The sequence below is a fragment of the Coccomyxa subellipsoidea genome (genome assembly GCF_000258705.1).
Source record: "Coccomyxa subellipsoidea C-169, whole genome shotgun sequence".
NCBI classification, from domain to species: Eukaryota; Viridiplantae; Chlorophyta; class Trebouxiophyceae; family Coccomyxaceae; genus Coccomyxa; species Coccomyxa subellipsoidea.
Window position 1 is genome coordinate 1,386,040 of NW_005178039.1, and position 27,889 is coordinate 1,413,928.

At 53.6% G+C, this 27,889-nt stretch overlaps 4 protein-coding genes across 4 annotated transcripts; 3 read left to right on the forward strand and 1 right to left on the reverse strand.

Moving 5' to 3' along the window:
- Positions 1 to 375: 375 nt before the first annotated feature.
- On the forward strand, positions 376 to 2,858 carry COCSUDRAFT_35694 (hypothetical protein; the record flags this gene model as incomplete). The annotated part of the gene is made up of 4 exons (XM_005649709.1): positions 376 to 382; positions 1,632 to 1,672; positions 2,138 to 2,430; positions 2,852 to 2,858. The coding sequence occupies 4 exons, from the start codon at positions 376 to 378 to the stop codon at positions 2,856 to 2,858; spliced, it is 348 nt and encodes a 115-aa protein (XP_005649766.1).
- A 7,876-nt stretch (positions 2,859 to 10,734) lies between these two features.
- On the forward strand, positions 10,735 to 17,782 carry COCSUDRAFT_61461 (hypothetical protein; the record flags this gene model as incomplete). The annotated part of the gene is made up of 17 exons (XM_005649710.1): positions 10,735 to 10,910; positions 11,063 to 11,195; positions 12,676 to 12,861; positions 13,245 to 13,363; positions 13,487 to 13,654; positions 13,820 to 13,946; positions 14,159 to 14,331; positions 14,422 to 14,560; positions 14,678 to 14,860; positions 15,128 to 15,335; positions 15,707 to 15,825; positions 15,982 to 16,137; positions 16,321 to 16,491; positions 16,632 to 16,792; positions 16,956 to 17,163; positions 17,380 to 17,540; positions 17,737 to 17,782. The coding sequence occupies 17 exons, from the start codon at positions 10,735 to 10,737 to the stop codon at positions 17,780 to 17,782; spliced, it is 2,634 nt and encodes an 877-aa protein (XP_005649767.1).
- A 299-nt stretch (positions 17,783 to 18,081) lies between these two features.
- On the reverse strand, positions 18,082 to 20,414 carry COCSUDRAFT_65159 (acetyl-CoA biotin carboxyl carrier). The gene is made up of 7 exons (XM_005649711.1): positions 20,245 to 20,414; positions 20,019 to 20,143; positions 19,534 to 19,645; positions 19,163 to 19,318; positions 18,762 to 18,899; positions 18,545 to 18,610; positions 18,082 to 18,389 (listed from the first exon to the last, which is right to left on the reverse strand). Exons 1-7 carry the CDS (start codon positions 20,362 to 20,364, stop codon positions 18,366 to 18,368), a joined length of 741 nt encoding a protein of 246 aa, XP_005649768.1. The 5' UTR covers positions 20,365 to 20,414; the 3' UTR covers positions 18,082 to 18,365.
- Positions 20,415 to 21,456: 1,042 nt separating this feature from the next.
- On the forward strand, positions 21,457 to 27,844 carry COCSUDRAFT_61463 (hypothetical protein; the record flags this gene model as incomplete). The annotated part of the gene is made up of 15 exons (XM_005649712.1): positions 21,457 to 21,549; positions 21,665 to 21,860; positions 21,997 to 22,265; positions 22,501 to 22,680; positions 22,989 to 23,192; positions 23,441 to 23,573; positions 23,703 to 23,791; positions 23,954 to 24,118; positions 24,343 to 24,492; positions 24,755 to 24,942; positions 25,326 to 25,556; positions 25,917 to 26,001; positions 26,378 to 26,593; positions 27,031 to 27,148; positions 27,348 to 27,844. The coding sequence occupies 15 exons, from the start codon at positions 21,457 to 21,459 to the stop codon at positions 27,842 to 27,844; spliced, it is 2,814 nt and encodes a 937-aa protein (XP_005649769.1).
- Positions 27,845 to 27,889: the final 45 nt, after the last annotated feature.

Genomic DNA, 27,889 nt, shown 5'->3' on the forward strand with positions numbered 1-27,889 from the left:
GCGCTATTTAGAAGGTGATGTGGATTGGCAACTATGACAGCTTTCGTGCTAGCTACACAAAGCCCAAGATCTTGGAGTCACAGGGTCATTCTCAGCTGCGACTTTGCCCTAGAGATCGAATGTGGGTGTCCATGATCGCCATGAAGAAAGCAGCATGCACACTTCCAACAGCCCACTCTGTGCAGTGACTTTGATTTGCCGTTTACACAGCTGGCAGAATCCGGGCGGTTGGCTGGGGGACGCGCAGCGGCGGATGCTCGCATGCAGAACATGCTGGTGCGTCGGAAACTGTGTCTCAGAGGTAAAATGGTAGATGTGTTGTAAAAAGGCACTGAGCAGCTTTGCGCGGGAGCTGAGCGGACGCCTGCTTTCAGGATGGGGAGTGCGAGATTCCGCCTGAGAGCAAGCAATTCACTAGGCTGATCCAGCACACAGAGTCTCACAAGGGTGCAAAGGTGCGTGGTGATCGTTCAAGGCAAATCAAAAGCGATCATCATAGTCTTGAGTCAGTCATCCCGGGGGATGGGCTCAAGGGCCACCGTTATGTGCCACCCACAAACACGTTTTTACGCCTTGAATGCGGCCCCATGAGCTCTTGAATGATAACATTTCGGGTTCAAAGTGTTTTGGGTGCAATTGAACATCGGCAAGACTCGGACATCCACTCCTCGTTCAACTCACGATTGTCGGCCTTATCCGATTCTCGGCTTTCCTGGGGCCCATTTGCTAGTTCTAAGGTACTATCTCAAGTCCATGTGTTCCTTAGACATGCATCGAGGTCTTACACAGGAAAATTGATGCCATTTGGGTCGCGGAACCACTACTGGCGGGTAGATGCACCGGGCTATCTTCCGCTCGTCGATTTCGAGGAATCCAGCCGTAGTATGCTCTGTCGTGCTCAAGTCAGCCGTTTCAATGCTTTAGCACTAGCTTTTGCAGGAAATCACGAACTTCTGGTGTACTATCCTTTCTATAGGGCAAGATGGGGAACCAAGAGTAAAATGGCGGGTATCCGAGGACAGGAAGCACGCTTAAGCGATTCCTGTTGCTTTGATATCCAATAGTTCCTTGAAAGGATGCCCATCGATGGTAGAGCGCCCTTGCGTGGAGCAGCCTTGGACGTTACATCCCATTCACATCCTGGTCCCACCACTCTGTCCTCGGTGACTAGCTTGTGACTGATGATTTGGTGCGTGATTAGAGGCCTTTTCAGCGCCTGATTGGATCTACCAGCCGACGTTTGTGAGGGAGGAACGCAAGGAGATTGGTCTTTGACTTAGCCCCGCAGAAATTGGCCAGCAGCTAGCACTTCTGACCAAAGGCAAGCAGCAGCTGAGAGGCCATACCTCCAGGAATGATCCCTGCTGTCTGTGCAGGCGGCTTTCTCAGGATGCCGATGCCAACCCACATCAATGGGCGGCCAGTCAAGACAGGGTCATGGATGCCAGAGGAGGATGACCTGCTAGCGGAGTGGCAAGCAAAACTTGGGAACAGGTCAGCCCAGCAGCCTTGATGCTCAACAGACACAGTGAGATGTTGCAAACATGAGACAATCTCTACAGATGCCCACATGCACCGATGAACCTTGTGTCTCCCTGGCAGGTGGTCGTCTGTTGCAAAGAAAATTCCAGGCAGAACAGGACAGCAGTGCGCGCAGCGATGGCGTCACAAGGTCTGTAACCCTGCCACCCCCCTCTTTAGCCCTTTCCCAATCAATCTGCCTTGTCCAAGCTTGCTGCATTGCATGCCTCTGGCGCCCTATTGCATTGCCATGCACCCACTCCAAGGGGACCCTTGCAGCACCCTGCCAACTCAGCAGGCACTTCACATGCTGGCAGAGGCCACTCCATGTAATAGCCGCTGCTTTGCTGGCTGACCCTCCAGCCAGGGAGGGGTCACTGTGCCAACGGCAGACGGCCACCGTACCAACGTTAGGGTCATTAGCCCGCCCAACACTGGGGAGGTGCTCGCCAATGTCAGGGCGACAGGATATGTTATGGCCTGCCCACATCGACATCGAGAAAGGAATTCGGGGCTAGGGAGCTCGGAACACTTGGAGTTTCACAAGTCGATCGAAGAAATAGACTCAAACGTGATACAAGATCCATGTACGGACCATCCCTAGTTGGACCTGCAGGTGAACCCGAACATAAAGAGGGAGAAGTGGACGGAGGAGGAGGACGAGCGGCTGCTGGAGCTGGTGGGGGTGCACGGCAACGCGTGGGCGGAGATCAGCCGCCAGCTGGAGGGGCGCACAGATCAGCAGTGCATGGGCCGCTGGAGGCGCCACCTGGACCCGGGCATCAAGCGCGTGTCGTGGGCCGCCCCCGAGGACGCCGCGCTGGCCAGCCTGCACGCGCGCCACGGCTCCCACTGGTCCGCCATCGCCAAGTCCATCGACGGCCGCACCGCCCAGCAGTGCCGCGCCAGGTGCGCCCTCTGAGCGCCTGCCAGGAAATATCATTGACATGTGAAAAGTTTGATGAGAAGTGTTTTGCAAGCTGGCTGTGAAGAATTCAAGTCACTAGAAACTGCAGGCAATTCATAGCAGCCAGCAGTGCCGCACCATGTGCGCGCTGCACGCCTGCCAGGAGCGTGAAAAGTTTGTGGAGGTTGACTTCTGAAGGTCCTATAAATTCGTGCAGCAAGTAGTACTTGTCAAGACTTCCAGGTAGGAACAAGTACACCAGCCAGCAGAGGCCACGGCCCGCTTCATGCTGCTCTGGCTGCTGCGTGGGCGCATGCGCATGATCCACACCCCTGTGCTGACACTGCTTGTTTCCACTCGCTGGAAGGTGCATCTTCAAAATGTAGCTTAGGAGCAAGGGGACAGAACTGCATGCGTGAACAGGTGGTGAGAGCGCCTGTTGCTGTGACCGGGCAGGTGGTTCCAGCTGGAGACAGGGCCTCACGATCAGACGCCGCGGGCCGCCAGGCGGGGGGCCCGGCCCAAGCGGCTGCAGTACAATGACATCGACGGCGTCAGCGATGACAGCGTTGAACTGTCAGACATTGAGGAAGGGGACGAGGAGGAAGAGGAGCAGGAGCGGGGCCAAGACAAGAATGACAAAGCAGTAGAGATCAGCGATTCGGACGACGAAGCCCCCTCCCAATTCAGCACTCCCCTCAAGACGGCCTACTCCAGGCATGCAGCTGCCCCTGGCATTTCTTGTATCTGTTATGCATCTGATGTTGCACCAGTGGGTCGAATTGCTTTGTTGTATTGAGTTTCTGGGTCAAATTGATATGCAGTGAGCGACTGGTGACCGAAGACTGTAGTCACATTGCTGGTTAGTTGTTGGGGTACCATCATGTGCACCTCTAAAGCCACAGGCGCAGAGGGGAGAGCACCTGCACAAGCAGCCTGCACTATTGGGCAACTTTGGAGTGAATCAAAGGAAGAGAGTGAGCACCCTCTGATGAACTCTGTGGAGCGGGCCTAGTGAATTCCGCATGGATGGCTAATCCTCACAACCAAATGAGCGTTGCTCACAGCCACTTCAAGCCACTTCAAATGGCCAACAGTAAGAGCTCACATAATTCATGTCCTTAGAAGCATAACGTGCGGTGTGACGCAGGGCGATGTCTGGTTCGCGCGCGTCATCGCGGCCCAACACGAGCCGCAGGGTGGGCAGCGAGCGCATGGACCGCCGCCGCGTCAGCACCGGCCGCTCCTCCAGACCCTCCAACTCCCACGCCTCCCCCGCCCCCGGTGACTGGACTATTAATAAGAAGAGAGATAGCCAGCAAACGCTGCATGTACCTACATGATGTAAGGACTGCTTGATGTGGGGGAGGATCCTCATTCTCAGCCAGGGACAAACTCACGCATTGCGTCATCAGCTGGATTCGTAATCTTTGAATCTTATGCTCCTGCCCTCTGCTCCGAGGAATCCCATTCCGGAGAGAGAATGCACCTGGGCCAAGTCTGCAATATGATACTATTCTAGATTTACACATTTGTCTTTCAGCAGCTCCACGGTTCTTGTACACCCAGAATTGCATTTATAGCCGCTGCGGTCTGCACAATGCACCGAGACAGAGTGCCATGGAATGTAATACAGACTCATGTCCCCAATTTGTGTGCAGCCGACGGTCTGGCGGCGCTGAGCGCTGCGGCGGAGGCGCAAGAAATGGAGCGGCAGCTGAGCGCGCGACTGCAGCACGACGCTGTGCACCTCGCCTCCGACGCGGCCGCCGCTTTCGGCGGCGCGGCCGAGGGCCATGTGCGCATCCCTCGCTGGCACCTGCAGACATACTGACTTCTATATTCATTTTTCCTACCTGATCTGCTGTTTGTGGCATGGCATGGGAGAGACGCCTTCGTTGGGATGCTAACTCGGTTCCATTCGTCCCAAAGAAGGCTACTGGTTATACATTGGGGCACAGCAAGCCTGCACTGCAAACTGCCAACCTTTGAGATCAATCATGAGAATGACGGGTGCAGGCTATTTTTTGTCAAGGGCTGGGCTGGCCCATAGCTTGAGCAGCTTTGCTGTTCCTCTCCAAGTGTCACCAGTCCACGAGGACTGCAGCTGTGCTGTGCATGTGAGCTTCCCATGAAGGCATGCCGTCATGGCATGCTGTGTCTAATTATATTATGTCTGGGTGGGTGCAGGTGCTGTTCAAGTCACCGGATGGGGCGTCGCCGTTGAGTGGAGACGTGCCGGCCAGCGCCAGCGACTCGGCCCGCCTCCTGCGCAAGGCATCCACGTCGCCGCTGTTCCTGTCGCCGCTGCGGCACAGCAGCCGCGCGTCGGAGCCCGAGTCCAGGATCATCAACTCATCGCAGCGGTGCACGCTCTTCCCACAGCATCCCATGTACCGCAGGAACATCTACAAAAATGCGTGCCAGTTGTAATGGGGCGCGTCTTGATTGCTGTCCAGGCATGAAAAGGCTTGTGCAGGCTACTGTGCATACACCGGGATAGCTGCCGCATGCTGCATCTAGAATACTCCAGCAAACACTTACCGAAGTTTCCGCTACAAGAGTGAATGATTACTTCCCTGTACTGAAATCTGTAAATGTGTGCATCGCGCAGGGCGTTGGACCCCTTCCAGCGGCCGGTGAGCGGCTCCAAGTCACCAGAGGACGCAGGCAGCGAGCAGGTGACGCCCGACACGACGCCTCCCCTGGGCGGCGAACCGGCCGAGGACGAGAACACGCGGCCGGCCGTGCAGCAACGCTCGCGCACACTCGCGCGCTCGACGCCCGGAGGCGGCCAGCCCGGGCCGGCGGCCGGGGACCGGTACCGGTCGCCCGGGGCGGTGTGGCGGCGGCAGCAGTCGCCCGGCGTGAATCTGCTGGCGCTGCTGCAGTCGCCGCAAGCCAAGTCTGACCTCTTCCTCAGCCCCGGCCTCAAGGTGCCTTGCGGTTCTTCCCTTCCTGCTATAGACCAACAGAGCGATGTTGAGCAAGAGCCTCTGCTGCTTGTTATTTCATTCTCTTCTTTGATGCGTTCCATACTCCCTTTCAAATATTGAGGATTTTTTAGTTTGTCATGGCTGGCAGCAGCTGATGCGCATAATAACATACGACCGTCGTGCAATGGGTGCGGGTGATTAAGAACATATTGCAGGGAATCTTATTGGCAACATTTGTGCGTGCAGCGATACAACATGGTGACACCGGAGTGGGCCAAGCGGAAATTCGCGGTGCCGGATGCGGAAGAGGGCGCGCCGCAAAGTAACAGCCATGCAGCTCCGCCGCCGCCATATAGGGAGGACGCCGACATTCCAATCGCCGGCCGCCCCCTGCACAGAGGCAACGTCGCGCGCCGCCTGGACGAGGTCTGTTCAAGTCAACTGTCCTCTCACTGTTTGTTCGTCCTGGATTGCTTTGGTCAACGAAACCATCCCTTGCATTAATGCAATCGAGTAATAAGGGTCCCATGCCTGCAAGAGAGGCGGAGGAGAAACTCTCTGGCAGAGCCATCATCTGGGGAAAGGAAGTGACAGAGGGACATTGTGAATGATTCAACACATGGCTCATTGGAAAGCATCTGACATGTGAGGATGGTGGCTGTGTGCAGGCGTTGAGGGGGCATGCTGCACTGGTGGCGGGGAGGTCACCAGGCCAGGGCCCCTCGCCGGCCCGCGCCAGGCGTCACGTGCTCATGGCAGACGGCGGTGCCGTTGACGGCTGCGCCCAAGGCGACTCCGACCTCTGCAGGTGCACAGCCCATCTCATGCATCCTTCCCGCCCTTCCAGCTGCATGCAACTATCTGTGCCTACATGTAGAGACTCGGTCTTCACATTTGCCTCTGGGGTTGCCCAGATGTGCATGAGCTGCCTTGCGGAGATGTCATAACAGACAGCTTTTTTCGGCCTTGCAGCGAAGAGCACTGCTGATAACATTTGTTGTGCTTTGTGGCCAGCCCATTGAAATGTGTGACCTTGCCAGCTGGTTTCCTATCGATCACTGACCTAGGCAAGAGACACTGCTCACACTGTGTGTTGTGCCCGCATGGCAGCCCCGCCAAGAAGTGCAAGGTGGACTCGCCGGCCCCGGACGCGATGCAGCACTCCTCGCTGCGGTCGCGCACGTGCGCTCGCACCAGCAGCAGCAACGAGATCGCCATCTTTCCCCCGGGCGGCACCTCCCTGCACTCCTCCTTCCTGCAGCGCCTGGTGCGCTTCTAATTCCCCCTATTGCATACTAACCCCCAGTCTTGTGATGATGTCACCCTGCGTCAACCCAGGTCATTGCATGTTGTTCTAGACTGCTTCAGGCTTCCTGTCTGCTCCCTGACCCCTGGAAGGGTGTTGCTAGATTTCATGGGAAATGAGCTCTAGCCTTCTGGCAGGTTTCCCATCGGGTTTGTTGCACATGATGTGAGGGGTTGTGTGCACGTGCTGTTGCAGCAAGACACGCAGCCGGCGGTCAGCACAGACACGGACGGCGGCAGCGATGGCATCAGCCGCGCATCTCAGCTGCTGCCCACCTCCGACATGGATGACTACGACTCCCTCATGCAGGTGCGCTGTGCTTCCATCTGTGCCAAGGGCAGCAAGCGCTGAAATAATGCATCTTTTGGCGCTTCTGCATGGAACGACAAGGAGCCAGCATCATGCATTCCCCTATTAGTAATTCATAAAATTTCCACGTGAAAGATGCACGATTCCTGTCATGCTGCACGACGCAGGATTTGCATGCTGCTCGCGCCAGCATGTCAGATGCACCGTCTGACGTGCGCTGATACTTTGGCGCCAACTTGTTTTTCTTGATGTTATGATCTATGCGAGAAGAACTGGCAAGGATGGGAAGCAGTAGTGTTCCTTTGACATAGCTGCTCCTCATGACAGGTGAAAATGATAACTTCTAATGCAATGCGTGCTGCGCAGGAGAGCTACGGGCACGGGCAGATAGACAAGGAGAACAGCACTTGCAACGCATTCGAGCATCTGGCGGTGGACGGGGAAGGGCATCCAATCACACCACCCCCAACCAAGATGGGCCATGCCTCAGCCGCGCGCTCGGCCGGGCCGGGTGATGTCAGCAGCACTCTGCGCAGCAGCTCTGATGTCAGGCTGGGCCTCATGGCCTTGCTGGACACCTTGTGACCCCAGCACTGTCACGAAGGGCCTGTGCAAGCAAGCACTCTCATCAGTGGAGGTGGCTTTGGGCCCCTCCTGCTGGTTTCTTTTCACGGAGGTCCGCCATCAATCTGAACTGCCAGGAATGATGAGAACCTTAAGAAGCCTGCAAATAAACAAGTCTGAACAATGAGAACTGGACAAAATAAGGAACGCATGAAGGTCCTCTCAGGACAACGTAACCCTGCAAAGTGCTGCATGCAACGCATATGTATCTTTGGCACACACCTCAGATGTTTACGGTGCGGCACAAATGTGCTGCGACATTTTGAACTATTCTTCATGACGTGCATATTGATGAACATAAATCGGTGCGATTTACAGCAGTTTTTTCTTGCGATCCACTCAAAGTCTTCTGAGAAGTCAGGCCTGTGAGCAGTCCAAGGTATATACCAAGTTTTGATGAGTTCGGACGCCCTGCCTCTCTCACTGTACATATCCCAGTTAGTAAGCCATCTGCTCCACCGATTCTTAAGAGTAGACAATTACATGCACTGCCATGCTTGGACCGTAGACCTTTGTCCATGGCACGTGTGAATTCACCGGTCTAGTATACTTTTTAGTATTTATTGGGTTGTCTTTGTGATAGTATAATACAGTGATATTAATGCGTGCCGCTTATGCATTCTGGAAGGCCTGTAAATGTCTCTTTAACAATAAAGAATTCTCACCAAGGAGAGACAATGGGTTTATGCACATTGGTTGAGGCTCGACACTTGAGCCATGCCTGCCCCTGGGCCAATCTGAAGCGCAGCATGAAGCATGACCAAATGGCTGCCTGATCAGGCGTTAGTTGGTTTTGACTACTTCCGTTCCATCGGACTTTTGGCATTCTTGATCCCGATCTTTGTCTATGCTCGTATCCGCTCTGATAGATTGCTTCGCGATCAGTCGAACGGTTTCGTGTTAAAGCGTATGCATATGAATTATGCACAAGCTGGCGGGCCATCTTGATTCATAAATCTTGTCTGCAAGAGGGCGGTCACGTTGCCTTTGTTTGCGAAAAAAGAACCAGATCATTCATAGAAACATTTTTTTAATCCGATAAACTCGTTGCTTGATGAAGACAGAGGACATCCAAGATCTTCTGGCCGGTTTCGAGGCAGCCGTGCCTGTGCTACAGGAAACAGAGCAACTCCTAGCGTCATCCCCGATCGAACACGAAGAAAAAGTGAACAAAGGATGGTCAAAAGTCTGGAGCCAAAAGGATAAGGTAGGATGCTAGGATTAAATGCTTGGTGTTTGGTGTGTTGAGCTGTAGGCAGCAGGAGAGCAGAGCCCCAGTTCTGTGTGGGCGTCTCAATCACTCCTTTGTAGCTTCAATCGTTGAGAGAAGATCATCAGCCGATGATGTGGTGCATGATCTGGACTTGGCGTCTGCTACACAGGAGACAAATGGGGCCAAGGTGCACACCAGTACCACAACCAAACGCCGCCGGCGCCAACACATGCTCGAAGGCATCAGAGCCCTGAAAAGGCTTGTCACTGGCACGAACGAATGGATGATGCAGCTGCATGCAACCGATGCCGGGTAACGGCCACGACACATGCAAATGAGATATATGTCTGGCAATCATGCGTTAACGGTAAAATGGCGTTGGGCAGCAGTAAAGCTGAAGGAAGAATTTTGAAGCTGACTCAGCCGAGTTTCCTGCATGCAGGAGATCAGAGCTCCTCAATCAGCTTGGGAGCACTGCCGCTGACCTCCAGGTATGCACCTGATCGCAATTCAGCCATGGCAAGTTTTGCAGGGATGCTTGTATGCAGTATTGGGCCCCCGTCTGGCGGGTGCGGTATAAGTTCTCAGCACCCTGCCTACGTTTGAGTGGGTACTGGCAATAACACCTTTCTAATGGTGTTCCCCTTAGACAGGAACAGCTGTGTAATGATGATGCAGAAAACATTCCTGCTGCCTGCTCTGATCTATAGGTGGCGCTGGAAAGGCTGGCAATTGTGGAGAAGCAGCGCCAGAGTGCTGTGGAGGAGTTGCAAGCTCTTCATGCATGCCGACCAGTGAGCAGCCCTCCTGCAACAGCGGGGGCACTGAATCTGCAGGCAGCGCTGGACAAAGCGCGAGCGGACTTTGAGGCAGCGCAATTTCGCGCCAGCGAAGCCGAGGCGGCTCTTGCTGCCTTGACAGCAGAGCAGCAGGCAAGACAGGTGGGCGCACTGTTTTTGGTGTAACACATAGTGTGCACTGCCATCGTAATATCATTGGGCATGACATGGATGGCATTTAAGTTTTACTTGCCCTTGATTAAAGTGTTGATTACACACACTTTCTGCCAAAAGAGGGGCGAGGTGCATCTGCAGACAAGCTGCAGGCTCAGGCTGCCACACATCCTCCCTCTCCATGGACTCAATATACCCAACTTTTACTATTATTGTTACATCCTTGCCAAGAGGCAAGGTCCGTCTGCAGACAAACTGCAAGTGAAGGCTGCCAAATGTCCTACGCATGATTACCTTGCCAGATCTAAGCAAGATCCAATCAACCGTGGGCAAGATGCTCAGAGGTTCGTACCGCCTCCCGCCAACCGGGGCCAAGTATCTATGGGAGCAAGTCCGAATTCGGCACAAAATATGTGTCCTGCATGACAGGCTCCTTTGGCTCTTCTTGGCAACGGAGTTTTGTTGGACTATCTCTGACCACCTTTCTCTGCTGCCTGGCAGGCTGCTCTGGAGGCGGCGGGGGCTGCAGCGGAGAGGGCGGCCAAGAATGCTGCCAAGCACCAAGCAGCGGTGGCCCAGCTGACAGGAGACAACCTGGTGCTGATGCTGCGAGTGCGCGCGGCCGAGGAGGAGGCGGCCGCCGGCAAGAAGGAACGCGAGAACATGCGCGCTGCCCTGGACGAGCAGCGGGGGCCGTGGTTTGACGAGGCGAGTTTTGATTACTTGCAACCGGGAGCTGCTTGGCTGAGTGGAGCTACCAATTTATAGCTTGAGCAGGGCGTGGGCAATGCTTGCCATCAGGATTCTGCGATGTTTTTGCACAGATGTGAGGAGCATGACCATCATTGCAGGCATGGTATCACTAACCGCATGCATGACCTGAGTGTGAATACTAGTGAAAGGCAGGTGCTGGGTCGCTGCACTTGCAGGTCAGAGCCGGAGTGAGGAGCAAGGTAGCAGCTGCCATGGAGCGGGCCGAGGCTCTGGAAGCACAGCTGGAAACTTTGGCAGCAGGACATGCCAAAGAGATGGCAGCAGTCAACGACCGCTGTTCAACCCTGGAGGGAAAACTTCTGCAGGCCCAAAAAGCTGCGGAGCAGATGGCGGCCCAATCTTCTGCGGCGGAATCAAATGCTGAAAGGTCTGCTGCGAGCCTTGAGAGACAGAGTGCAGGGGTATAAATATATTCATTGACATGTGAGAATGCAAAGAAGGTTTCGCAGCTATTTGCTTGCAAGATTACGGTTTCTATATTGTGCTTGGGACTTTCTAAAATCCGACGAGTGGTTGCAGGATCGCTGCTGAGTTCAAGGACCTTGAGGCAGCTACCAAGGAGGACCGAGAGAAGGCAGTGGAAGTTGCAGCCGAGAATCGCGTCCTCATTGCCACGTTGCGCTCCATGCAAGATGAATGCCATGTGTGCAAGGTGTGCACACAACCTGCTTCTGACTGAAATCAGCTGCGTTCGCCAAGTGCGTCCCAATTTAAAATGCTATGCTCGAGTGCATGGGTGCTTGTGTGATGCAGGAGAGTCAGCATGCAGCAGAAGGGAAAGTGAAGGGCTTGCAGGAACAAATTGCTCAGCTACATGAGGACTTGGCAAAAGCAAAGGTGTATTTTCTACTGTTCCTTACCTAATAAAGGACCACGTGCTTTTCATGGGAAACAAACATCACACGTTGCACGACTTCACAATATTCTCTCAAACTCTCTGCTTTTGTATTCCAGGACCAAGCTGCAGCTGCAGCAATTGGAGTGCAGACCCAGAAAGACATCAATGCCCAGCTCATGGGGAGGAAACAGGAAATAGAATGGCAACTTATGGCGGCACTTGCAAATGTTCCTGGCCCTCCTAAATCAGAGCCAATGTCCTTTGTTGATTATGGTGGTGGCCAGACCAATGGAGTTGTAGCAATCCCTGTGGGTCTCTGACTTTCATTTACTTACCATTAATGTAAAAAGCAAGTATTTTTCGTTCACTTCTGTTTGGACTTTCAGAAACTTTCCTACCAGTGCTGATGCTGCACAAGCACCTTCGATAAGTTAGAAATGGGATGTGTGATTGATGAATGGAAGAAACCAATTTTTCTAAAAATTTGTAAACCGATCATATATTATACATGTTCTGCCCTATGAAAATGCTCTTCTCTCGATGTTTTTCCAAAAATAGAAACCTTGGACCAACCCAAAGCTGACTCACCCACGTCGTCTGCCGCTCTAATTCCTCCTTCTTTAGAGTGGCATGTCTACATTTAGTATTGAGAACTGTATAAGATTGTTAGATCAAGGTTAGCACAATCAGGTGGACTTTGTTCACCGTCAAGATGAAAGAGACCCATCGTGTACTCACCCGTAGAAGGATATCTTCGAGATTCAGAGCCTCATGTGTCAATTATGAAACGATTTGATGTTTGATTTTTGACGTGGCTTAGTGAGCGAAAGGAGTAGAACAGAACAGAGAGGGGCAAGAAAACATCGACAGCAATCGACAGGAGACTGAGCAATATTCCTTTCCCTGACCAAGCAATATTGAGTTGCAATACATTTCTTCTCCAGTCAGGAACGTCTGCGTGATGGAAGGAATGAAAGAACACGGGTCAGAAAGTCCATCAGAACTACTTGCAATAGATCAGACTGTCAGCACTCTTGCTGAGTCCCTGAATGGTCATATGGCGGATGGACTGAACAATCCAGAACAGCAACAGACAGTGGAACATCAAAAGATCCCGGCAGAGCCTTTGCAGCTTATGGCTGCTGCAATGCAAATCAATGACAGCAGAGTGATCAGCAGAGGCCCTGCAGAGAAGGGCAGTGATGCTTCAGCCATGCAGGATGGTGCAGCAATAAACGTGCTTCTGCCATCTTTTGCCAACCAAACCAACAAAGACCTTGCCGCTGAAATACAGCAGCTAGAAAAGGATGTCGATGGCACAGACAGGGAGCTTGACCAGAACATGCAGCGAATATCCCTCATGAGCAACCATCTGAGGTCTCTGCAGCTGGAAATTGACAGCACAGAAAGCCGACTTGAGGCAAAACACAAGGAAGTCAAGACGGAGCAGGACCTGCAGAAGCTGAACCACTTTGAGCAGGTGAAGTACACAAGTCTTCTGTAGCTGTCTTGATCTGGATCGCTCCTGCTTTGACATCTGTTTACTGCGTGGTATAGCAGGCTGGGCTCACTGTTGTGTCGCATGCTTGCAGGAGAGGTTGGAGAAAGCACTTGCAACACAAATTCTGGAGAAGGAAAGTTTGCAGGCCAAGCTCATCAAGATGGAGGCGGAATATCTGCGCCAGACTGATCAGCTGGATCGCCTTAAAGCCGCAATGCACTGGAATGAGGCACGCGCATTGCCATTGTGCTCCATTCAAAAGTATACATGCATTTCATCTTGGTGACAGGCAGGCAGGCAGCTTATTGAGAGTGCCAAAGCCATCGCAAGGGCGAGTTCCAAGGATTTCTGTGCATGAGCAGAAAGAGCTGAAGCAGTGGCTGAAGGCGTCCAGTGAGAAAGAAGAGGTCAACAAGGCCCTGGGCATCTCACAGCACAAGGAGAATGTGAAATTGAAAGCATTGGCGCATGACTTGGAAAGGTAACACCTCTATCCTCCTCTCAATCTTCTCCCCAATAGTATGGCGGAGGTGGCGATTTCCATAGCATCCAATCATGAAGATGCATGCACGGGCGAAAATATGGCCCATTGTGTATCCTGCAGGTGGAGTCGAGCAGCAGTTTCAGAGAAGGCGGCACTGGAACAGGAGCTGTCCCAGTCCAAGTCTGCTCAAGCAGAGCTTGACGCGACAGCGGATGCCTTCAAAAAGCTGCAGAAAGAGCGGCAGGAGACTGTTGCCCAGTGGGAGCAGACCCTGGCTACTGTCAGCAGGTTCTCGCTCTGATGCCCGCAATTATTTTTGAATCCAAGTGGTTGAAGCACGCCAGAAGAATGATAAAATTGGTCTGAATGCATTATGCCAGCGTTCACATAGCCGGAGAAGAGGTGGGATTGTTCTAAGTAATATTGTACTCAGTTTATGGTGCTTCTGTGCAGGCACGATGATGCCATCAAGGAGGCAGCAAACACTTTTGCAAAGGACAAGACAAAATTGCAGGAGACCAGGTTATCCCTGCAGGAAGCTAAGGCAGCGTTGGGCAATGAGGAGGGACAAGGCAAAGCAGTGCGTCTCTGTTGGGTTAATAACCTGTGAAGCATGGTTTCTGTGTTTCAACCTTTATCTCAGTCCACAGTTTGCATGCGGGTGGACAACGACCCCTGTGTGCCATGTGAGGTCTTGCAAGTGTTGCCGGTGCCACACACCTAAGATCTCCTGTTCAAGCTCAGTGGGGAGAATGTCTCAAAGAATTGTTACAAGGCGGTCGTATTGTACAGGTGGAGAGTCAGATCACTGCATTGGAGCGGGAGCTCTTGCACTTGCGCAGGACGTCGAAAGCTGATGAGCAGAAGTTAGAGAGCACACTGGATGAGATGGAGCATCTCAAGAACAGCCTGAGCGCCTCAACAGATGAGCTGGCAGTGCAGCGTGCTGCGAACGAGCATGCCAGGTGTGCCATGATATCTTGCACTAAATAAGCAATAGATGCACCTTGCCTCAAATATCGTCAGCATGTGACTGGATTGTTTCAACGCTGCAGGGGAGTCCTTGCCTCAAAGAATGAGAGGGTAGTGGCACTCAAGGCGAGGGCGGGTCAGGCAAGGGAGGAGTTGCAGGACAACACCTTGCAACTCAGCTCCATCGAAGATGACCTTACGAAGATAGAGACTCTGCTTCAGGTGAATCTTCTTGACAGTGCATGCATGTAGTGCATATCCTTGGAATACCTCATCTTGTCGCCGGAGTTCCGAAACAACATGCACTGAGCATTGCGTTTCCCCTCATGCAACGAGCAGATGGAAGACAAGGGCCATGTGGCAGCCACGAAGCTGGTGGCGTCCTTGAAGGATGACAATATGAGGCGGAAGCAGTCGTTGCATGATGCAGCCTCAAAAGAGCGTCTGCTGTTGTCAGGCATTGCGGGGTGCAAAGCACAGGCGACCAACTTGCGCCACAAGAAGCGCACCCTGGCTGAGCAGGTTTGTCACCCGTTGTCTATGTGTCCCTACGCCCACAACAAGGCTTATCTGCTGGTTCAAGACCGAGTTGCTTGCATATTCAACCCAGCATGCATTGAGTATTTGACATGGATAGACTCATGTCCTGGGGATATCCCACGACGCAGGTGCCACTGCAACTGCAATACAACACTGTAGGAGTGTAGAAAAAAAGTTTGCGAGCACAAATGTTGTCATGCTTTCGTCTCTCGTACATTTTACATATGAGCAGATGAATGCATGATGCAGGGGATGCGGCAAAGAGAAGTCCTGTACCAGGTGGACTTCTGCCTGGTGATGCTGAAGCGCAGCCTGGCTCGCGCGGGCGGCCAGCGCACGGATGACGAGGCGGCCGTGTTGCATGCGCGCATCGCTGAGCTGGCCGCCACCCTGGACGGCCGCAACGCTGAGCAATCCCTCTTCCAGGCCCAGATCAAGAAGACTGAACAGGACCTGGGTGAGCTGGCGGATACCATCCTGCCCCATTCTCAATCTTTTCTATGCAGTAAATATAACACTTCCAGAGGTAGACATGTCAAATCCTGGAATTATTATTTCAGACAGGACTTGGTCTATCTTTGATTTGGTGGAGGGCAGCCGAAGATAGAGAAGGTTGGAAGGCCATCATAGAAACGCTGTTGTGACGCACCTCATCCTCGTGGAGTGGAAAGGCGTGTGATAATGGAAAAAAAACACTTCCAGAAGACTGTAAGATTTCCTGCAAGTAAAGTGCTGCGATTATGTGACAAGCAGTCTGGCAGTGACTCACTTTCTTAGAGTGCCCCTTCAAGGTCTGAAATGTGCGTGAGATCTTCTGGTCAAGTGCAGGAAATGCCAGAAGGAAGGCAGCGGAGCTGAGTGTACAATGCAAGTCTCTGGCCGATGCCATGCTGCGCCTGGATATGGAGACAGAATGCACCAGCCGCTGCCTGAGAGATACCACCAAGGTACACCGCCCTTTCAACATGAAGGAACAGCCTGAGTGAAAGAACTGACAGTGCCTTGAATATAGTAATCGATTCATCCCGTGATGCTTCCATGAACAGACACTTGTGCATGCTGAACACGCGGATAACGTGCACTGTAATGATGTGCGCACACAGGACAAGGACAGCGCTGTGGTGGACAAGGATGTGCTTGCTGTGGATGTGGCCCGCTGCCGTGAGGCCCTGGTCGCCAAAGTTGATGAGGTGCTCCTGGTAGAGCATGAGAGGGCCCAGCTGCAGGAGAGCTTGGAGGAAAGAAGGAGTGCAATGGCGGTAGGTTCACCCAAGTGCACCTGTATGATGCTTAAACATGCTAAACGTGCGTGATATCTTGATTGCATTAATAATACTGCTGAGCATGGATGTCGGGGAGTCTAAGACCTTGTTTGTTAGATTCCACACGCACGCAAAACAAGGGCGAGGGGGCATAGATTAGAAGGGCTGTGGTTCATGCAGGAGGAGAAGGATTGCCTGCAAGCTGAGCTCAAGATGATGCGCGAGGATCTGCACAGGATCATGTTGGAGCTGACAGAGCGCAGGCAGCGCGCCAGCAAGCTGCAGGCCAAGTATGAGACGCAGTGCAGCAAGAGCATCGGTGCTGAGGGCGCAGATGAGTCCAGATCACAGGTGAATGACATTCAGTGTGATCACTCGCTAGCTATCTCGTACTTCCAGTGGGTGGAGGACAGGGCACAGCAATTCAACTGGAGCACTGCTAGTGTACGTGGATTACTGGAAATGCTGAGGTGAGCATGCGAGTTGTGCAGGCGTACTATGTCATCAAGGCAGCCCTGGACAAGCAGGAGCTTCTGCAGCAGAAGCAAGACATCCTGAAGGCCATTGGAGGCAGGGAGGAAGACGTTGCAGGCCTGGATAATGCTGTGGCTGACATGGCAGGCAGCAATGCCGAGCTGGCTCAGAGTTTCAGGTAGCACACACCTTCCCTTGGGCATGCGACGGTGTTGTTCATCACTTTGACAGTTCATCTATCGTGCATGCTCACAGTAGGTGCCCGAGACATCACCACTAAAGATCTCGTTCTTTGTAATGTGAAAAGCAGCTGCATGAATGTGTCTCTTTTGTGACATCAGGGAGAAGGATGCAAACATGGCGATGTATGAGGCCCGTCAGAAACAATTGCGCAAGCAGCTGAACCGCAAGTGTGGGGACATGCGGGACGGAAAGTTACAGGAAAAAGCCCTTGAAATCACTTTGGAGGCCGCCAAGCTACACTGCGGCAATTTATCTGCAGAAGAAGATCAGATGCGGGCCACTGACATTGATGTCAAAAAGCGCAAGGTCTGCTACCACGCCAAGACTTGCATAAACACCAAAAGAGTATTGGAGGGAGTTGCGCATGCAAGCCTTGAGAAGCGTGCCGCTTGCATGAGTACATGTTCACATTTTTCTTCAGAACTTTTGACTAGAAATTCGAGAACCTGTCCCTTGTAAATTAAATTTGTCAGACCTGAGATGCTCTCGGAACTGGCATTGATTTGATTCACCCTGGTGCAGGAGAATGCGGAGAGGAGTCTAGCGGCACAGCGACAGAAGCAGGTGCGGGCCGTCAAGCGAGTAGAAACGTGCAGGAAGGAGCTCAGCCGAAAGAAGGCGCTGAAGGAGGGGGCTGGGAGCAGCAGCATGGCCGAGCTGGCACACATCGACAATGAGATCCTGTTCAGGCAGCTGCAAGATGCCAGCAAGACCATGCTACATGCAAGCTCCCTGCCACTCCCTGACTCTTCCCATCAAATGGCCATTCATGCGCATTTTCATACTTGCAGAGACCTTGCTAGTTGTGAGTGCTTGTGAAAAGTGCAATATGCTTCATGTTGATGACAGCGCTATGTCTGAAGCCATGTTTATGTGCAGGAAGCAGCAGCATTGGGAGCAGAGCACGAAGAAGCAGACGTTGTGAGATCGTTGGCAGTGGCAGGCATTCCCATGCCAAACAGAAGCAACGAAGGCAGCAGGCGTGGCAGCAGAGCCTCCAGCTTGAGTGGCTCCACTAGGACAGCCTCAGTGAAGAGTGAAGTATCAGCCAAGAGCGGCCGCTTGCTGAGCCGAGCAGCCCCGATGCAAGTGCTAGAATTGAATGTTTGATGCATAATGTTTCCCTGCCCAAAGGAACACGGGTGAAGAGCTATATTATAGACATGCAACATGGCGCCCACTTGAAGCTGTGATATAGTACCGGTATGCCAAAATTACGGATGTTGGAAGGCTCTACCTTACAGATAGACCTCTGCTGGCAGCCTTACTTATGTCAGAAAGCAGATACCCTCCAGCTGTAAATTTCAGACTTTCACCTAACATCGATACGGCCACATGTTTGCTCAACACAAATACACTTCAGCGGCAAAACCAATGGAGTGCATACGAGCACGCTAATGTACAGCAGAGAAGGCATTTCAACAAATCAGTCCCACAGCCCATTGCATTTCAATGTAGGAGTCCGTGACAGCGGTGGACAGCATGCTCAAAATCCCCTGTCGCCTGCTTTAAGGCTTGATCAGAGCAATGGCCTGCAACAGGCAGAAAAGATGCTCACCGACGAGGTGCCTCAGGAATCAGATATTTTGGACCATGACACAGCCCTGTAGCGGCAATCTAAATATGACTTACAGATAAAAACTCCCTATCATGAAGACAGCATAAGATTGTTGTAAGTACCACATACCTGACCAGGCACGACAGAAGCTCCTTGGTCAGCAAGGAATTTCACCAAAGTTCCCGTGGTCTCAGCCTGCGACCAAGCAATACAAGTCTTTAGCTGATAGGTGAGGTTGACAGATTTTCCAGAAAGTTTAATAAGCAGCAACTCAGCACTTGTACTTTTGAAAGTGCTTCGTGATGTCAGAGTGCGTGTAGAGGAAAGCACCAGCCACTTCACTCACCTCGATCTCGTTCATCAGCTTCATGGCCTCAATGATGCAGATGGTCTGCCCCTTGGTCACTTTGTCACCCTCCTTCACGAACGGCGGCTCGCCGGGCGCAGGCGACCGGTACACAGTGCCAGCCATCGGGGACGCCACCTGCACCCATGCACTCGCAATCATGCCTCCTGCACATCCCTAAAGCATTGGGACATTCAGCGCTTCCATCAAGAATCCCTGTACTGCCGTCATGCATGTATGCCACAGCAGTGGTAAGTGCTTTCTTTGTCTCTCTCCCTCTCTCTCTCGCTGAATGCTCTCTCTCTCTCGATGCTCTCTCTAAGTACTCTTTGGATGCGCTCTCTGAATGCCAAATGCTCTCAATGCTAGAGCATTCAACTACCCTGTGGCAGCGGGCGGACCTCGACGCCGTCGACGACCGCTGGGGGTGCCGGGCCGTTGGATGAGGGCGCAGCCGGGGTGGGGCCTGCTGCCGGTGCCGGGGGCCCACCCATGGGAGGTGGCGCTGCATACGAAGCCTGTGGTGCGTACTGCGGCCCCTGCTGCTGGGGCGCTTGCTGCAGCACAGTGAGGTCCTTTGAATTCCATGGGCTGGTGTGAGGTGAGTCTGCGCGCTGTGCTGATGGTAGAGACTCATTGAACCAAATGCATATCAATGGCTTTCTACCAGGTCTTGCAGCGGCATGCGCTAGGTTGAGGTGAAGCCTACACAGTAAAACACGCTGTGCTAATGAGAGCAATGTGGGTCGATTAAAAGCATGCAAGGGCACACCTGGTAGACGACTGTTGGCTCTGGAACTTCGATGGCCTCCTTCTTGCGCACTGCCAAAGAGAACCGCTTGCTCCTAAGTTCCAGCTCTACAATGTCTGTGTCGTGAACCATCCTGTCCATCCACATATGGGTGAGCACAGTGCTTGATCCTTTGAGAATCTGGCAGTACAACTCCGAACATGCATGAGCAGCGTATATTAAATGGGGTAAATCTGTGGATCTATCTATTCACCGTCATTTTGCTGAAGATGATACACAACCCAGCTTGTCAGAGAATCTTGTGCTAGATGAGATGGGTCTTGATTCTCAATGGGTTGCCCGAGGCTAAAATTTATCAAGCATGTCTGCTAGGCATTGTAGGAACCAAAATCACGATTTAATTGAATTTGCCATTTTAAGGGGCCACCCATGTACAGGTCCTGTCTGTGCTGAGCAGGAAGCCATGTTTCGGAACTAGCCACAGCCCCCCAGACCTAAGCGCTCACCGAATGATATCAGTCAGCTCGTCAAAAGCAAGGGGGTTGGATGCTCCAGATGCCCCATTGCTGAGGCTGGAATCGAGGCCGACATCCTCAACTTTCGCAGCCTTGGGAACCACTCGCAGGAGAGCCTATTATCCATCAACACAGACGAGTCAGCAGGATACCGACAAGAGCTGACACCAACGGAAAGTGTAGAGCTATCGAATGAAAGCTAGATTGGATCACGCACCTTGCCACCGGCATCAGCGGGACTTCGAAGTCTCGAGCCATGTTGCGGCCTCGGCTGAATTGCTGCCTGCTGGCTAGGGCAGGGTATTCCCGCCTTGGAGCGTGCGAGTCCCGCCTGCATGCTGACGATCGTTCGATATGATTAGCAAAGGGAAGATCTGCCCCACTTCCCTTCACATCTCTGTGTCTTGGGAGTTTGCAGCGGCAAGAGAGATCGAGCCTGAGATGGGACGCCTCTGCAGACACTTGGACGCTTTTGAGGAGAGGAAGCAATCAAGATAGCGATTCCAAAGAAGAACTCATCTCTGCTCTTCCACCAAGATTCTATATGATTGATTAGGAGAAAATAATTTTGCTACACCTTTTCAATTGTCAATGTTCAACTTGCAGTGCAATCTAAGAATTATAAACATAAGCGGCAGCTTGTGGAACTGGAGAACTCGCGATAATAATCAATAAAGTTCAAGTACCAAATGACATTTTCTTTCTAGAAAAACTATACTTTCATAGTTCGTTCAGCTGTACAGAGCATTGCGTAGTATATGCAGTGGGAACATGCACCAGGGAACAACATCGCTGGAGCCTGCTCAAGACATCCATCTTCAGTCTTGTAGCGTCCGGCAGCTACCATGTACACCGATGTCATTGCGGAGGTACTTCAAATGGTTCGCTATAGTTGTTTGCGCAGACTATGCTTGGGAGGCTGGGTGATGAGTGCGTCGCAATACATACAGGCTTAACAGATGGAGGCGATCCCTGAGAGACGAGAGGAAGGACGGGCTCCGTTCGGTGGTGCGTTTGATGTGTGGAGCAGTGTTTTGCCTGTCGTCTCTGTGCACCCTATGCAAGTTGCAGTCAGCCAAGTTGTGAGTGCTTCTTGTTGCAGACCTTGTGGCAGCCCTTGCCCTCCTTCAAGGCAAGGGGACGCTGCAGAGGTGTACCTCAGGCAGGTGGTCGCATTGATGCCAGTGAGAGGGGTCTGTCAGCCAGCAGCCATGCAGCCTCAGCTAGTGTTGGAGACGGACAGAGGACCGTGCTTGATCAGTCAGCCTCTGAGGAAGGTGCGGCTCAGTCAGGGTTTCTCCTCCATCCATGCATAGATAAGACGTTCCCAGAGATGGACTTTCCTGTGATGCATGGGATGCCCATCGTCACCAGGCTTACTTGCGCTGTGCTTTGCATGACAGAATGGCCCAGAAGGAGCGGCTCTTTCATGGCGAGCAGCAGCGGCGCCAGCGATGACATGCAGTTCAATAATCTTCAGGGATCTAGCCCTTATAGAGGAGGTCCTGTTGGGCCTGGCGAGGTGCGGGGCGTGTCACACTCGCAATTAATGGTGTTGTCACGTTTTGTGCTCTTCTTCTGTATCTTTAAGCAAGCTCAAAGTGCATCCTCAAAAGTGGATGTATGCGGGAGCGCAGGTCTATGAGACGCCCAGGCGCGGCCCTGGCTTCACGGATGTGCCGCAGCCCGTGAGGAGAGTCAGGCAGCAACGAACCGATGCCCCTGCAAATTCCAGACCACCAAATAGGGAGTCCTGGTATCCCCGGAAGCCGCAGCCCCTGTTTGAGCAGATCGAGGTGCACGTCACCATGACTCCAGACGACGAGGAGAGAGGTGCGCACAGCTTGCTGATATCGATACTTCACATCATTTTCCTGGTCTTTTCTGATCCTCTGGTAGGGAAAGAATTCTCGGATGCACCATAGCGAGTTCTGCAAGAGTGAGCGAGAGTTGCTTGGTGTTCGTGCAGCTGTGCGGGAGAAGGGGTACTGGGTGCAGATGCTACAGAAGGCCGGCTTGTTGGACTCGGGGGCCGCGCTGCCGACAGTGCGCAAGGAATTGAATACCAAAAGCCGCAGCGGCCCCTTCCGCTCAGGCTACCTCGTGAACCGGCTGCTGAGCCAGATCAGCGATTGGCGCACGGTGTTCACCGTGCTGCGAGACCTGGAGCCCCTGTTTGACCACATCAACATCTCCACTGCCATGCACCGCCTTGCCAAGGTCTCCTACAAGAACAAGGTGGGCCGCCGTATCCCCTGTACAACACTGCCCACTCGGAACAAATTCCTGCATGCCTGTGCAGAGGGTATGGCGCACGTTTGGGCGATAAACACACAGCCTGGCACCTGCGGTGATGCTTGCAAACCGTTTAAATATTATGGGGATTTGCGTCGTATCATGGGCTTAGGTTCACTCTTTCTGTGTGGATGAGAAGGTGAGGTGGGTGACGGCTGTGCGTGTGTGTGGGATGCAGGTGCCGCTCAATGTCGTGCAGGCGCACCCCATGTATCCGCACCTTCTCACCGTGCTGAAGAAGAAGGTGTTGAGCGGCAAGATGCGCGCGCGCCAGCTGGCCAATACGCTGTGGGCGTTTGGGAAGCTGGGCCATGATGCGGAAGATGTCGTCGACGCCCTGCTCTTCCAGATGCACCGGGTGCGGCGTCTGCGTCCCGCGCTCTAATAGCTCAATTCTACCGGTGGCATGGCAGATGCCTGAGGGCCCCCAAAAGGTGGTAGATAGTTTGCTGTAAATAGTGCCTTTGGCGGATTGGGAGTACATGGCATTGTTGCATGCAAAGAGAGCACATGACATCCTTGCATGCTCGTTTGTATGAGGCTAAAGGGTGAGCAGAGGAGACCCTACAAGAGCATATGCTCATGCCACGCTGCGTGCATGTCACTGTTGTAATAAAGCGACTCGGGGAGCATAGGAGTGACGTGCATGGCTGCTGGGGGCCGCAGACGCACATAGCGACGTGGCAGGAGCAGGAGATGAGCAACGCGGTGTGGGCGATGGCGACACTGTCACGGCCGGACGAGGGGCTGTTGGAGACCATGGCGCGCGACGCAATGCGCCGGGGCATGAGCGCATTTGTGCCGCAGGCCATCTCCAACCTGGTCTGGGGCTTCGCCGTCCTGGAGTACAACAACAACCCCTTCATGCTGGTATTTCCCTCTCCCCCTCCATTGTAGGCCCCTTGTTCCAGGTTGCTCTCTAATCAAGCCATGATTCTCTTAGGACCACAGTATATGGAAAACCTTCTGTCATGTACAATATTCTTGGATCCATGCTGCGTCGCACATGAGTCAGGCAGCACCATTGGCAATGAGAGATGCAGGATCATGATACCTGGTGAAGGCCAAAGTGAAACAGTGGCAGCCTTTGAATGTTATGTGCTGTGGGGTGGGGGCAGGCTGTGGCGGAGTACTTTGTGATGGACCTGTCGCACTTTGCCACGCAAGCTGTGTCCAACATCCTGTGGGGCTGTGCGGTGCTGAACTTCTACGACCAGGACATGTTCAATGCCGCTGCTCTGGAGATTCAGCGTGCGCCACCCTTCCCAACAGATTAATCACATTGCACGTGTTGTCATGCCTAGTCTTGGTCAGTGAAGGTGCAGGCCATGATATCTTCATGTCCAAAAATGCTGAGTGGTCTGTGCATGGTGACGACAGATCGCATAGGAAGCTTCAACGATCAGGAGATCTCCAACAGCTTGTTGGCCTTCGCCAAGATGGAGCACGTGGATGTGTCTCTTCTGCGGGTATGTTTGGCCCATTCATTAATATCAAAAATCTCAGTTCCAAACGGAGAAAGGGCTGTTTTTGTTTGTTCGAAAGCTTGTTGTGAGCATTTTACGAATGGTGGTTTTGTGTAGCACCCACCTTGTGAAAGTGCGTCTCTTGAAATTGATGGTCGCTCGCAGGTGTTTGAGGAGGACATAAGGCGGCCGCAGCGAGTGCGCGACTTCACGTCGCAGGCGCTGTCTAACATGGTGTGGAGCTTTGCCACGCTGCGCTGGTACCCCGAGAAGGTCCTGGAAGCCATCTCTGCCGAGCTGCTGCGCCGCATGCCCTACCTCTCTGTCCAGGTGGGCGGTTACATTCTCATTAATCTCCTCAACGCTTCATGGTGGGGGTATTGCCACTGACTACCTGGTTATGATCTATGCCAGTTGGGCATGGCTGCTACACCTTGATCAAGCTATGCCTCCTGCTTGCTTTCATCCTCCTTCATTGCTTCTTTCACTGCCTGTTGGAGGCCAAAGGTGGCGAGGGATGATGGTAAAAGAATACATGCTGCACGATTGCGCAGGAGATATCGGTGTCGATCTGGGCCATGGCCAAGCTGGGCTACCACCCCGGCCGCAGCCTAGCTGAGTTTGGGCGCAGGATCGAGGAGCTCGTGCCCGACTTCAACTCGCAGGCCTGCGCCAATACCCTTTGGGGCCTCTCCGTACTGCAGGTCTGTCCTTCTCACCCTATCCTGTCACCTGTAATCATGCAGAGAACAGCCTGCCGCTGCATGTATGTCCGACCCCGATCACAATGGGAATGTCTTCATCCAGAAGTAATTGAAGCTGCTGCAGTCGATGCTGATCCCAATAACAACGGGCATGCATGTCTGTAGCTATGGACTGTTCTTCGCAGCAGTGCCGGTCCTGTGTTGCTCGCGGTGGGAGTGCTGGTGGGCGGTGCAGTGATAATTGAGTGGGTTGTGGGTGCAGGCGACGCAGCTGCCATGCTTCCAGATGCTGATAGACCGGCTGGGCAGCAACAACATCGACAAGGTGGAGGTGCTGATGCTGCACCAGCTGTTCCAGTCGCTGATGCTGGCACGGCTGGAGGCCCGCCGGCAGAACCTGGCCGACCCCATCCGCACCATCCCAGACCACATCTATGCCCTCCTCCGACGGTGCGCCCTTTTCCTTAGTGCGTGCAAATAGCACCGAGGTGCTTGGCTGGCATGCATGCAACAATGCCATGGGTGCATGCTGTACACGATTCAATGGATACCGGGATACAGAACTTCCTCTTATTTGCGGAGGTCCGCAAAAGGCAATGACCTCTTGTTGTGCAAGCGAGCTTTGGAATTGCCGACAATGCTGAAGGTGTACTTTCTTCTGCACTTAGAGGGGACTGGATTGATTGCCACGGAATACATGGGTGCGCCAGATGAGTGTCAGAAACTCCTTGGCGCCAGATGTGCTGGCTTCTGAGCTCTCATCTTCGCCCACCGGAAGCACAACAAAAAATGAGGGAATGGGAGAAGGTTTTGAGCTGTCAGGGGCTGCGCAGGGTGTGGAAGGCGACGGTGAAGAACACGCTGAGCAGCCGCTTCCACATCGACGTGAGCAAGATGCTGCGCGAGCTGGGGGTGGCGCACGACTTTGAGTTTGTGACGGAGGACGGCTTGTTCAGCCTGGACATCGCGCTGGCTGGCCCTCGCGGCCCCGTGGCCATCGAGGTCGACGGGCCCTACCACTTCACTCTCAACACCCGCCAACCCCTGGGATCCACCCTCATCAGGTGCACAGCCAGCTCCACCCCTGCATGCCCCTCACTGTTCTGTGTCTCAGATCCACTCTTCAAGTGATGCCTCCCATAGTGAAGGTAAGATACGGCAGCCCTTTGGCTCCGCCCTTATCGGGTGCAGCTAGCACCCTTTATGTATGTCACCACTGTCACCCAGACTTAAATGCACCCAGCGCTCTTCACCCATGCACAGTGATTGCTAATCAAAAGTTATTCACTGCAGACGCTTGGATGAGCTCTCCCGCAACAAGGGTGAAGGACCTGGCTAGTTGCCATCTGAATATTGTGCGAATGTTGTGTCAGTCATGAACAAGCCGCGACGTTCAAGCTGAGAGCTTGTGTGGTGTATATTAGGCGCCGGCTGCTGCATGCGCTGGGCTGGACCGTGCTCAGCGTTCCCTTCTACGACTACTACCGCCTCGGCAGCACCGCAGCCAAGGTGCACCCTCCCGGCGGTCTCCTGCTCCTGTACTACATGACACACACAGCTTCCATTCTCAATTCGATTTGTGCTGATGGGACCAGTCGACACCGTGGCCGTGCATGCCTAAATCTGCCCATGGATCTCTGCATGCAGCAGTTTACATTACCTCACAGTGGCACCCCATTCTCCTTCTTGGTGCTCGCACTGCCTATGTCCTTGCATCCTGCCTTGGGCTTTGCATTCAAAGCAAAAGGGTGAGACCGAGCGCTTATCTGTTGAAGCGAACACATGAGTTCGAGCATTTGATTCTAAAACCAAAGAAATAAGACATATCATTTACTTCTTGAAGCGAAAGACTGAGACTGAGCATGTGGGGTTTGCCGGCGCGCAGATGCAGTACCTGGGGCAGCTACTGCGCAAGGTGGACATCGTGGTAGAGGTGGACGAGCTGCTGCGGGAGCGCGAGTCAGCCGAGGCCGAGGCGGCGGCCGGCGCAGAGTCGCTGGGCAGCCTGGAGCTGCCTCAAGGGCGCCCCTCCCCCTCCGATGGCCCCACCCGCCAGGATGACATCGCCGGTCCAAACTTTCCCGCCCAGCCTACCACCTGGGTGACGCCCCGTCATCTCATCCCTTGGGCGTACAGAGAGACTTCCTCCTTTCTTGGCAATTTTGCTGCCTTGAATGTCTCGCATTCTACCTTGATTTCAACAAGATCATGGAGTTTTCTCGGGCGGGGCGATCATTATAGTGTTGTTGCATGACGTGCACTAGCGAGGCAGCCCTTTCTCCTATCTTCTGGCGCTTGCGCTGCCTCGGTGTCGGCATTCCTCTTTCTCTGATTGATGTTCTTCTTCTTCTAGTCCCCTTGGTGCAATCGTACGCCGGAGCTCACAAAGCTGTCTCGAAGGCTGCAGGATGCACTTCAGATGGAGTATCTCCCACTTGGCTGGGACATGCATGCATCAAGAAGTGGGGTAGTATAGTATTCCTATGCTCCACAAAAGCAATTGTGATGGCCGCTGATGCTGCTGTGCTCGATGCGCAGAGCTCCAAGTCTAGGTATCAGGAGAGAGCGCCCATGGCGCCGAGGCAGGGGCAGGGCGCCAGCACGGCGCCTCACTCTGTGAATTCGGATGAACTCTCCCTCCCTCCTCCTCGTCCTGGTGAGTAGGCTGGGCTCTCTGCATTCCAGCTGTGACACGTGCTGAATACCAGTGCTGACCATCCCTATCACCCTGGCACTGCAAGTAGTAAGCATCGTCGACCAATGTCGGGATGCCCATGGCCGAAATCTTTCTGCGAGGGTTTCAAAATTCCGGACTTCAAAACTGCAGCATTTGAGAGTTTTATTCGCATGCACAGGCCCAGCCAGCGTGCGCAGCCAAGCACCGGTGGCGCGCAACCCGCTGTCGCGTCCGCAGCCGCGGGCCGGCTTTGCAGCGAGCCAGCGGCAGCCGTCTCTTGCCACATCCGGCCGGCCGCTGAACGGCGCTGTGGCTGCCGCGGAGAGCAGAGCGTCTGGGGAGTCAGAGCAAACAGGCCCGGAGTCGAGCCAGGAGACGGAGGCCGAGAGAGGCAGGGATGGCGAGGGGACCTCAGCCTTGCATGAAACAGCCTTGAGGGCGGCAGTAACTCAGTGGAGTGCATCAGTGGAGCAGAACGGTGCCAGGGTCAGGTCAGGGGAGGAGCAGAGTGTGGAGAGGGATTGGAAAGCAGAGAGAGCAGCGCAGCTGGAGGGGCAGCTTCTGAAGACAGAGCTTCAGCCCCTGTGCCGCAAGTACGGCCTGCCCACCACAGGGCGGAAGGAGAAGATCGTGCAACGGCTGCTCAGTTACGAGGCAGTGCACAGACCTTCATGATTCTTGTCATCCATTTCCACGTTTGTCAAGAGGTGTGAGTGCCGT

Bases quoted from the DNA above. Each gene is read 5' to 3' on its own strand.
- COCSUDRAFT_65159 (XM_005649711.1), bottom strand. From the start codon at position 20,364: ATGCAGGCGGGACTCGCACGCTCCAAGGCGGGAATACCCTGCCCTAGC. The intron at 19,319-19,533 runs GTGTGCCCTTGC...ACTGTGCTGCAG, and splicing joins AGCCAACAGTCGTCTACCAG to CAAGCGCCCCAGCAGCAGGG. The intron at 18,390-18,544 runs GTATGTGGTACT...TGCCTGTTGCAG, and splicing joins CTTCTGTCGTGCCTGGTCAG to GCCATTGCTCTGATCAAGCC.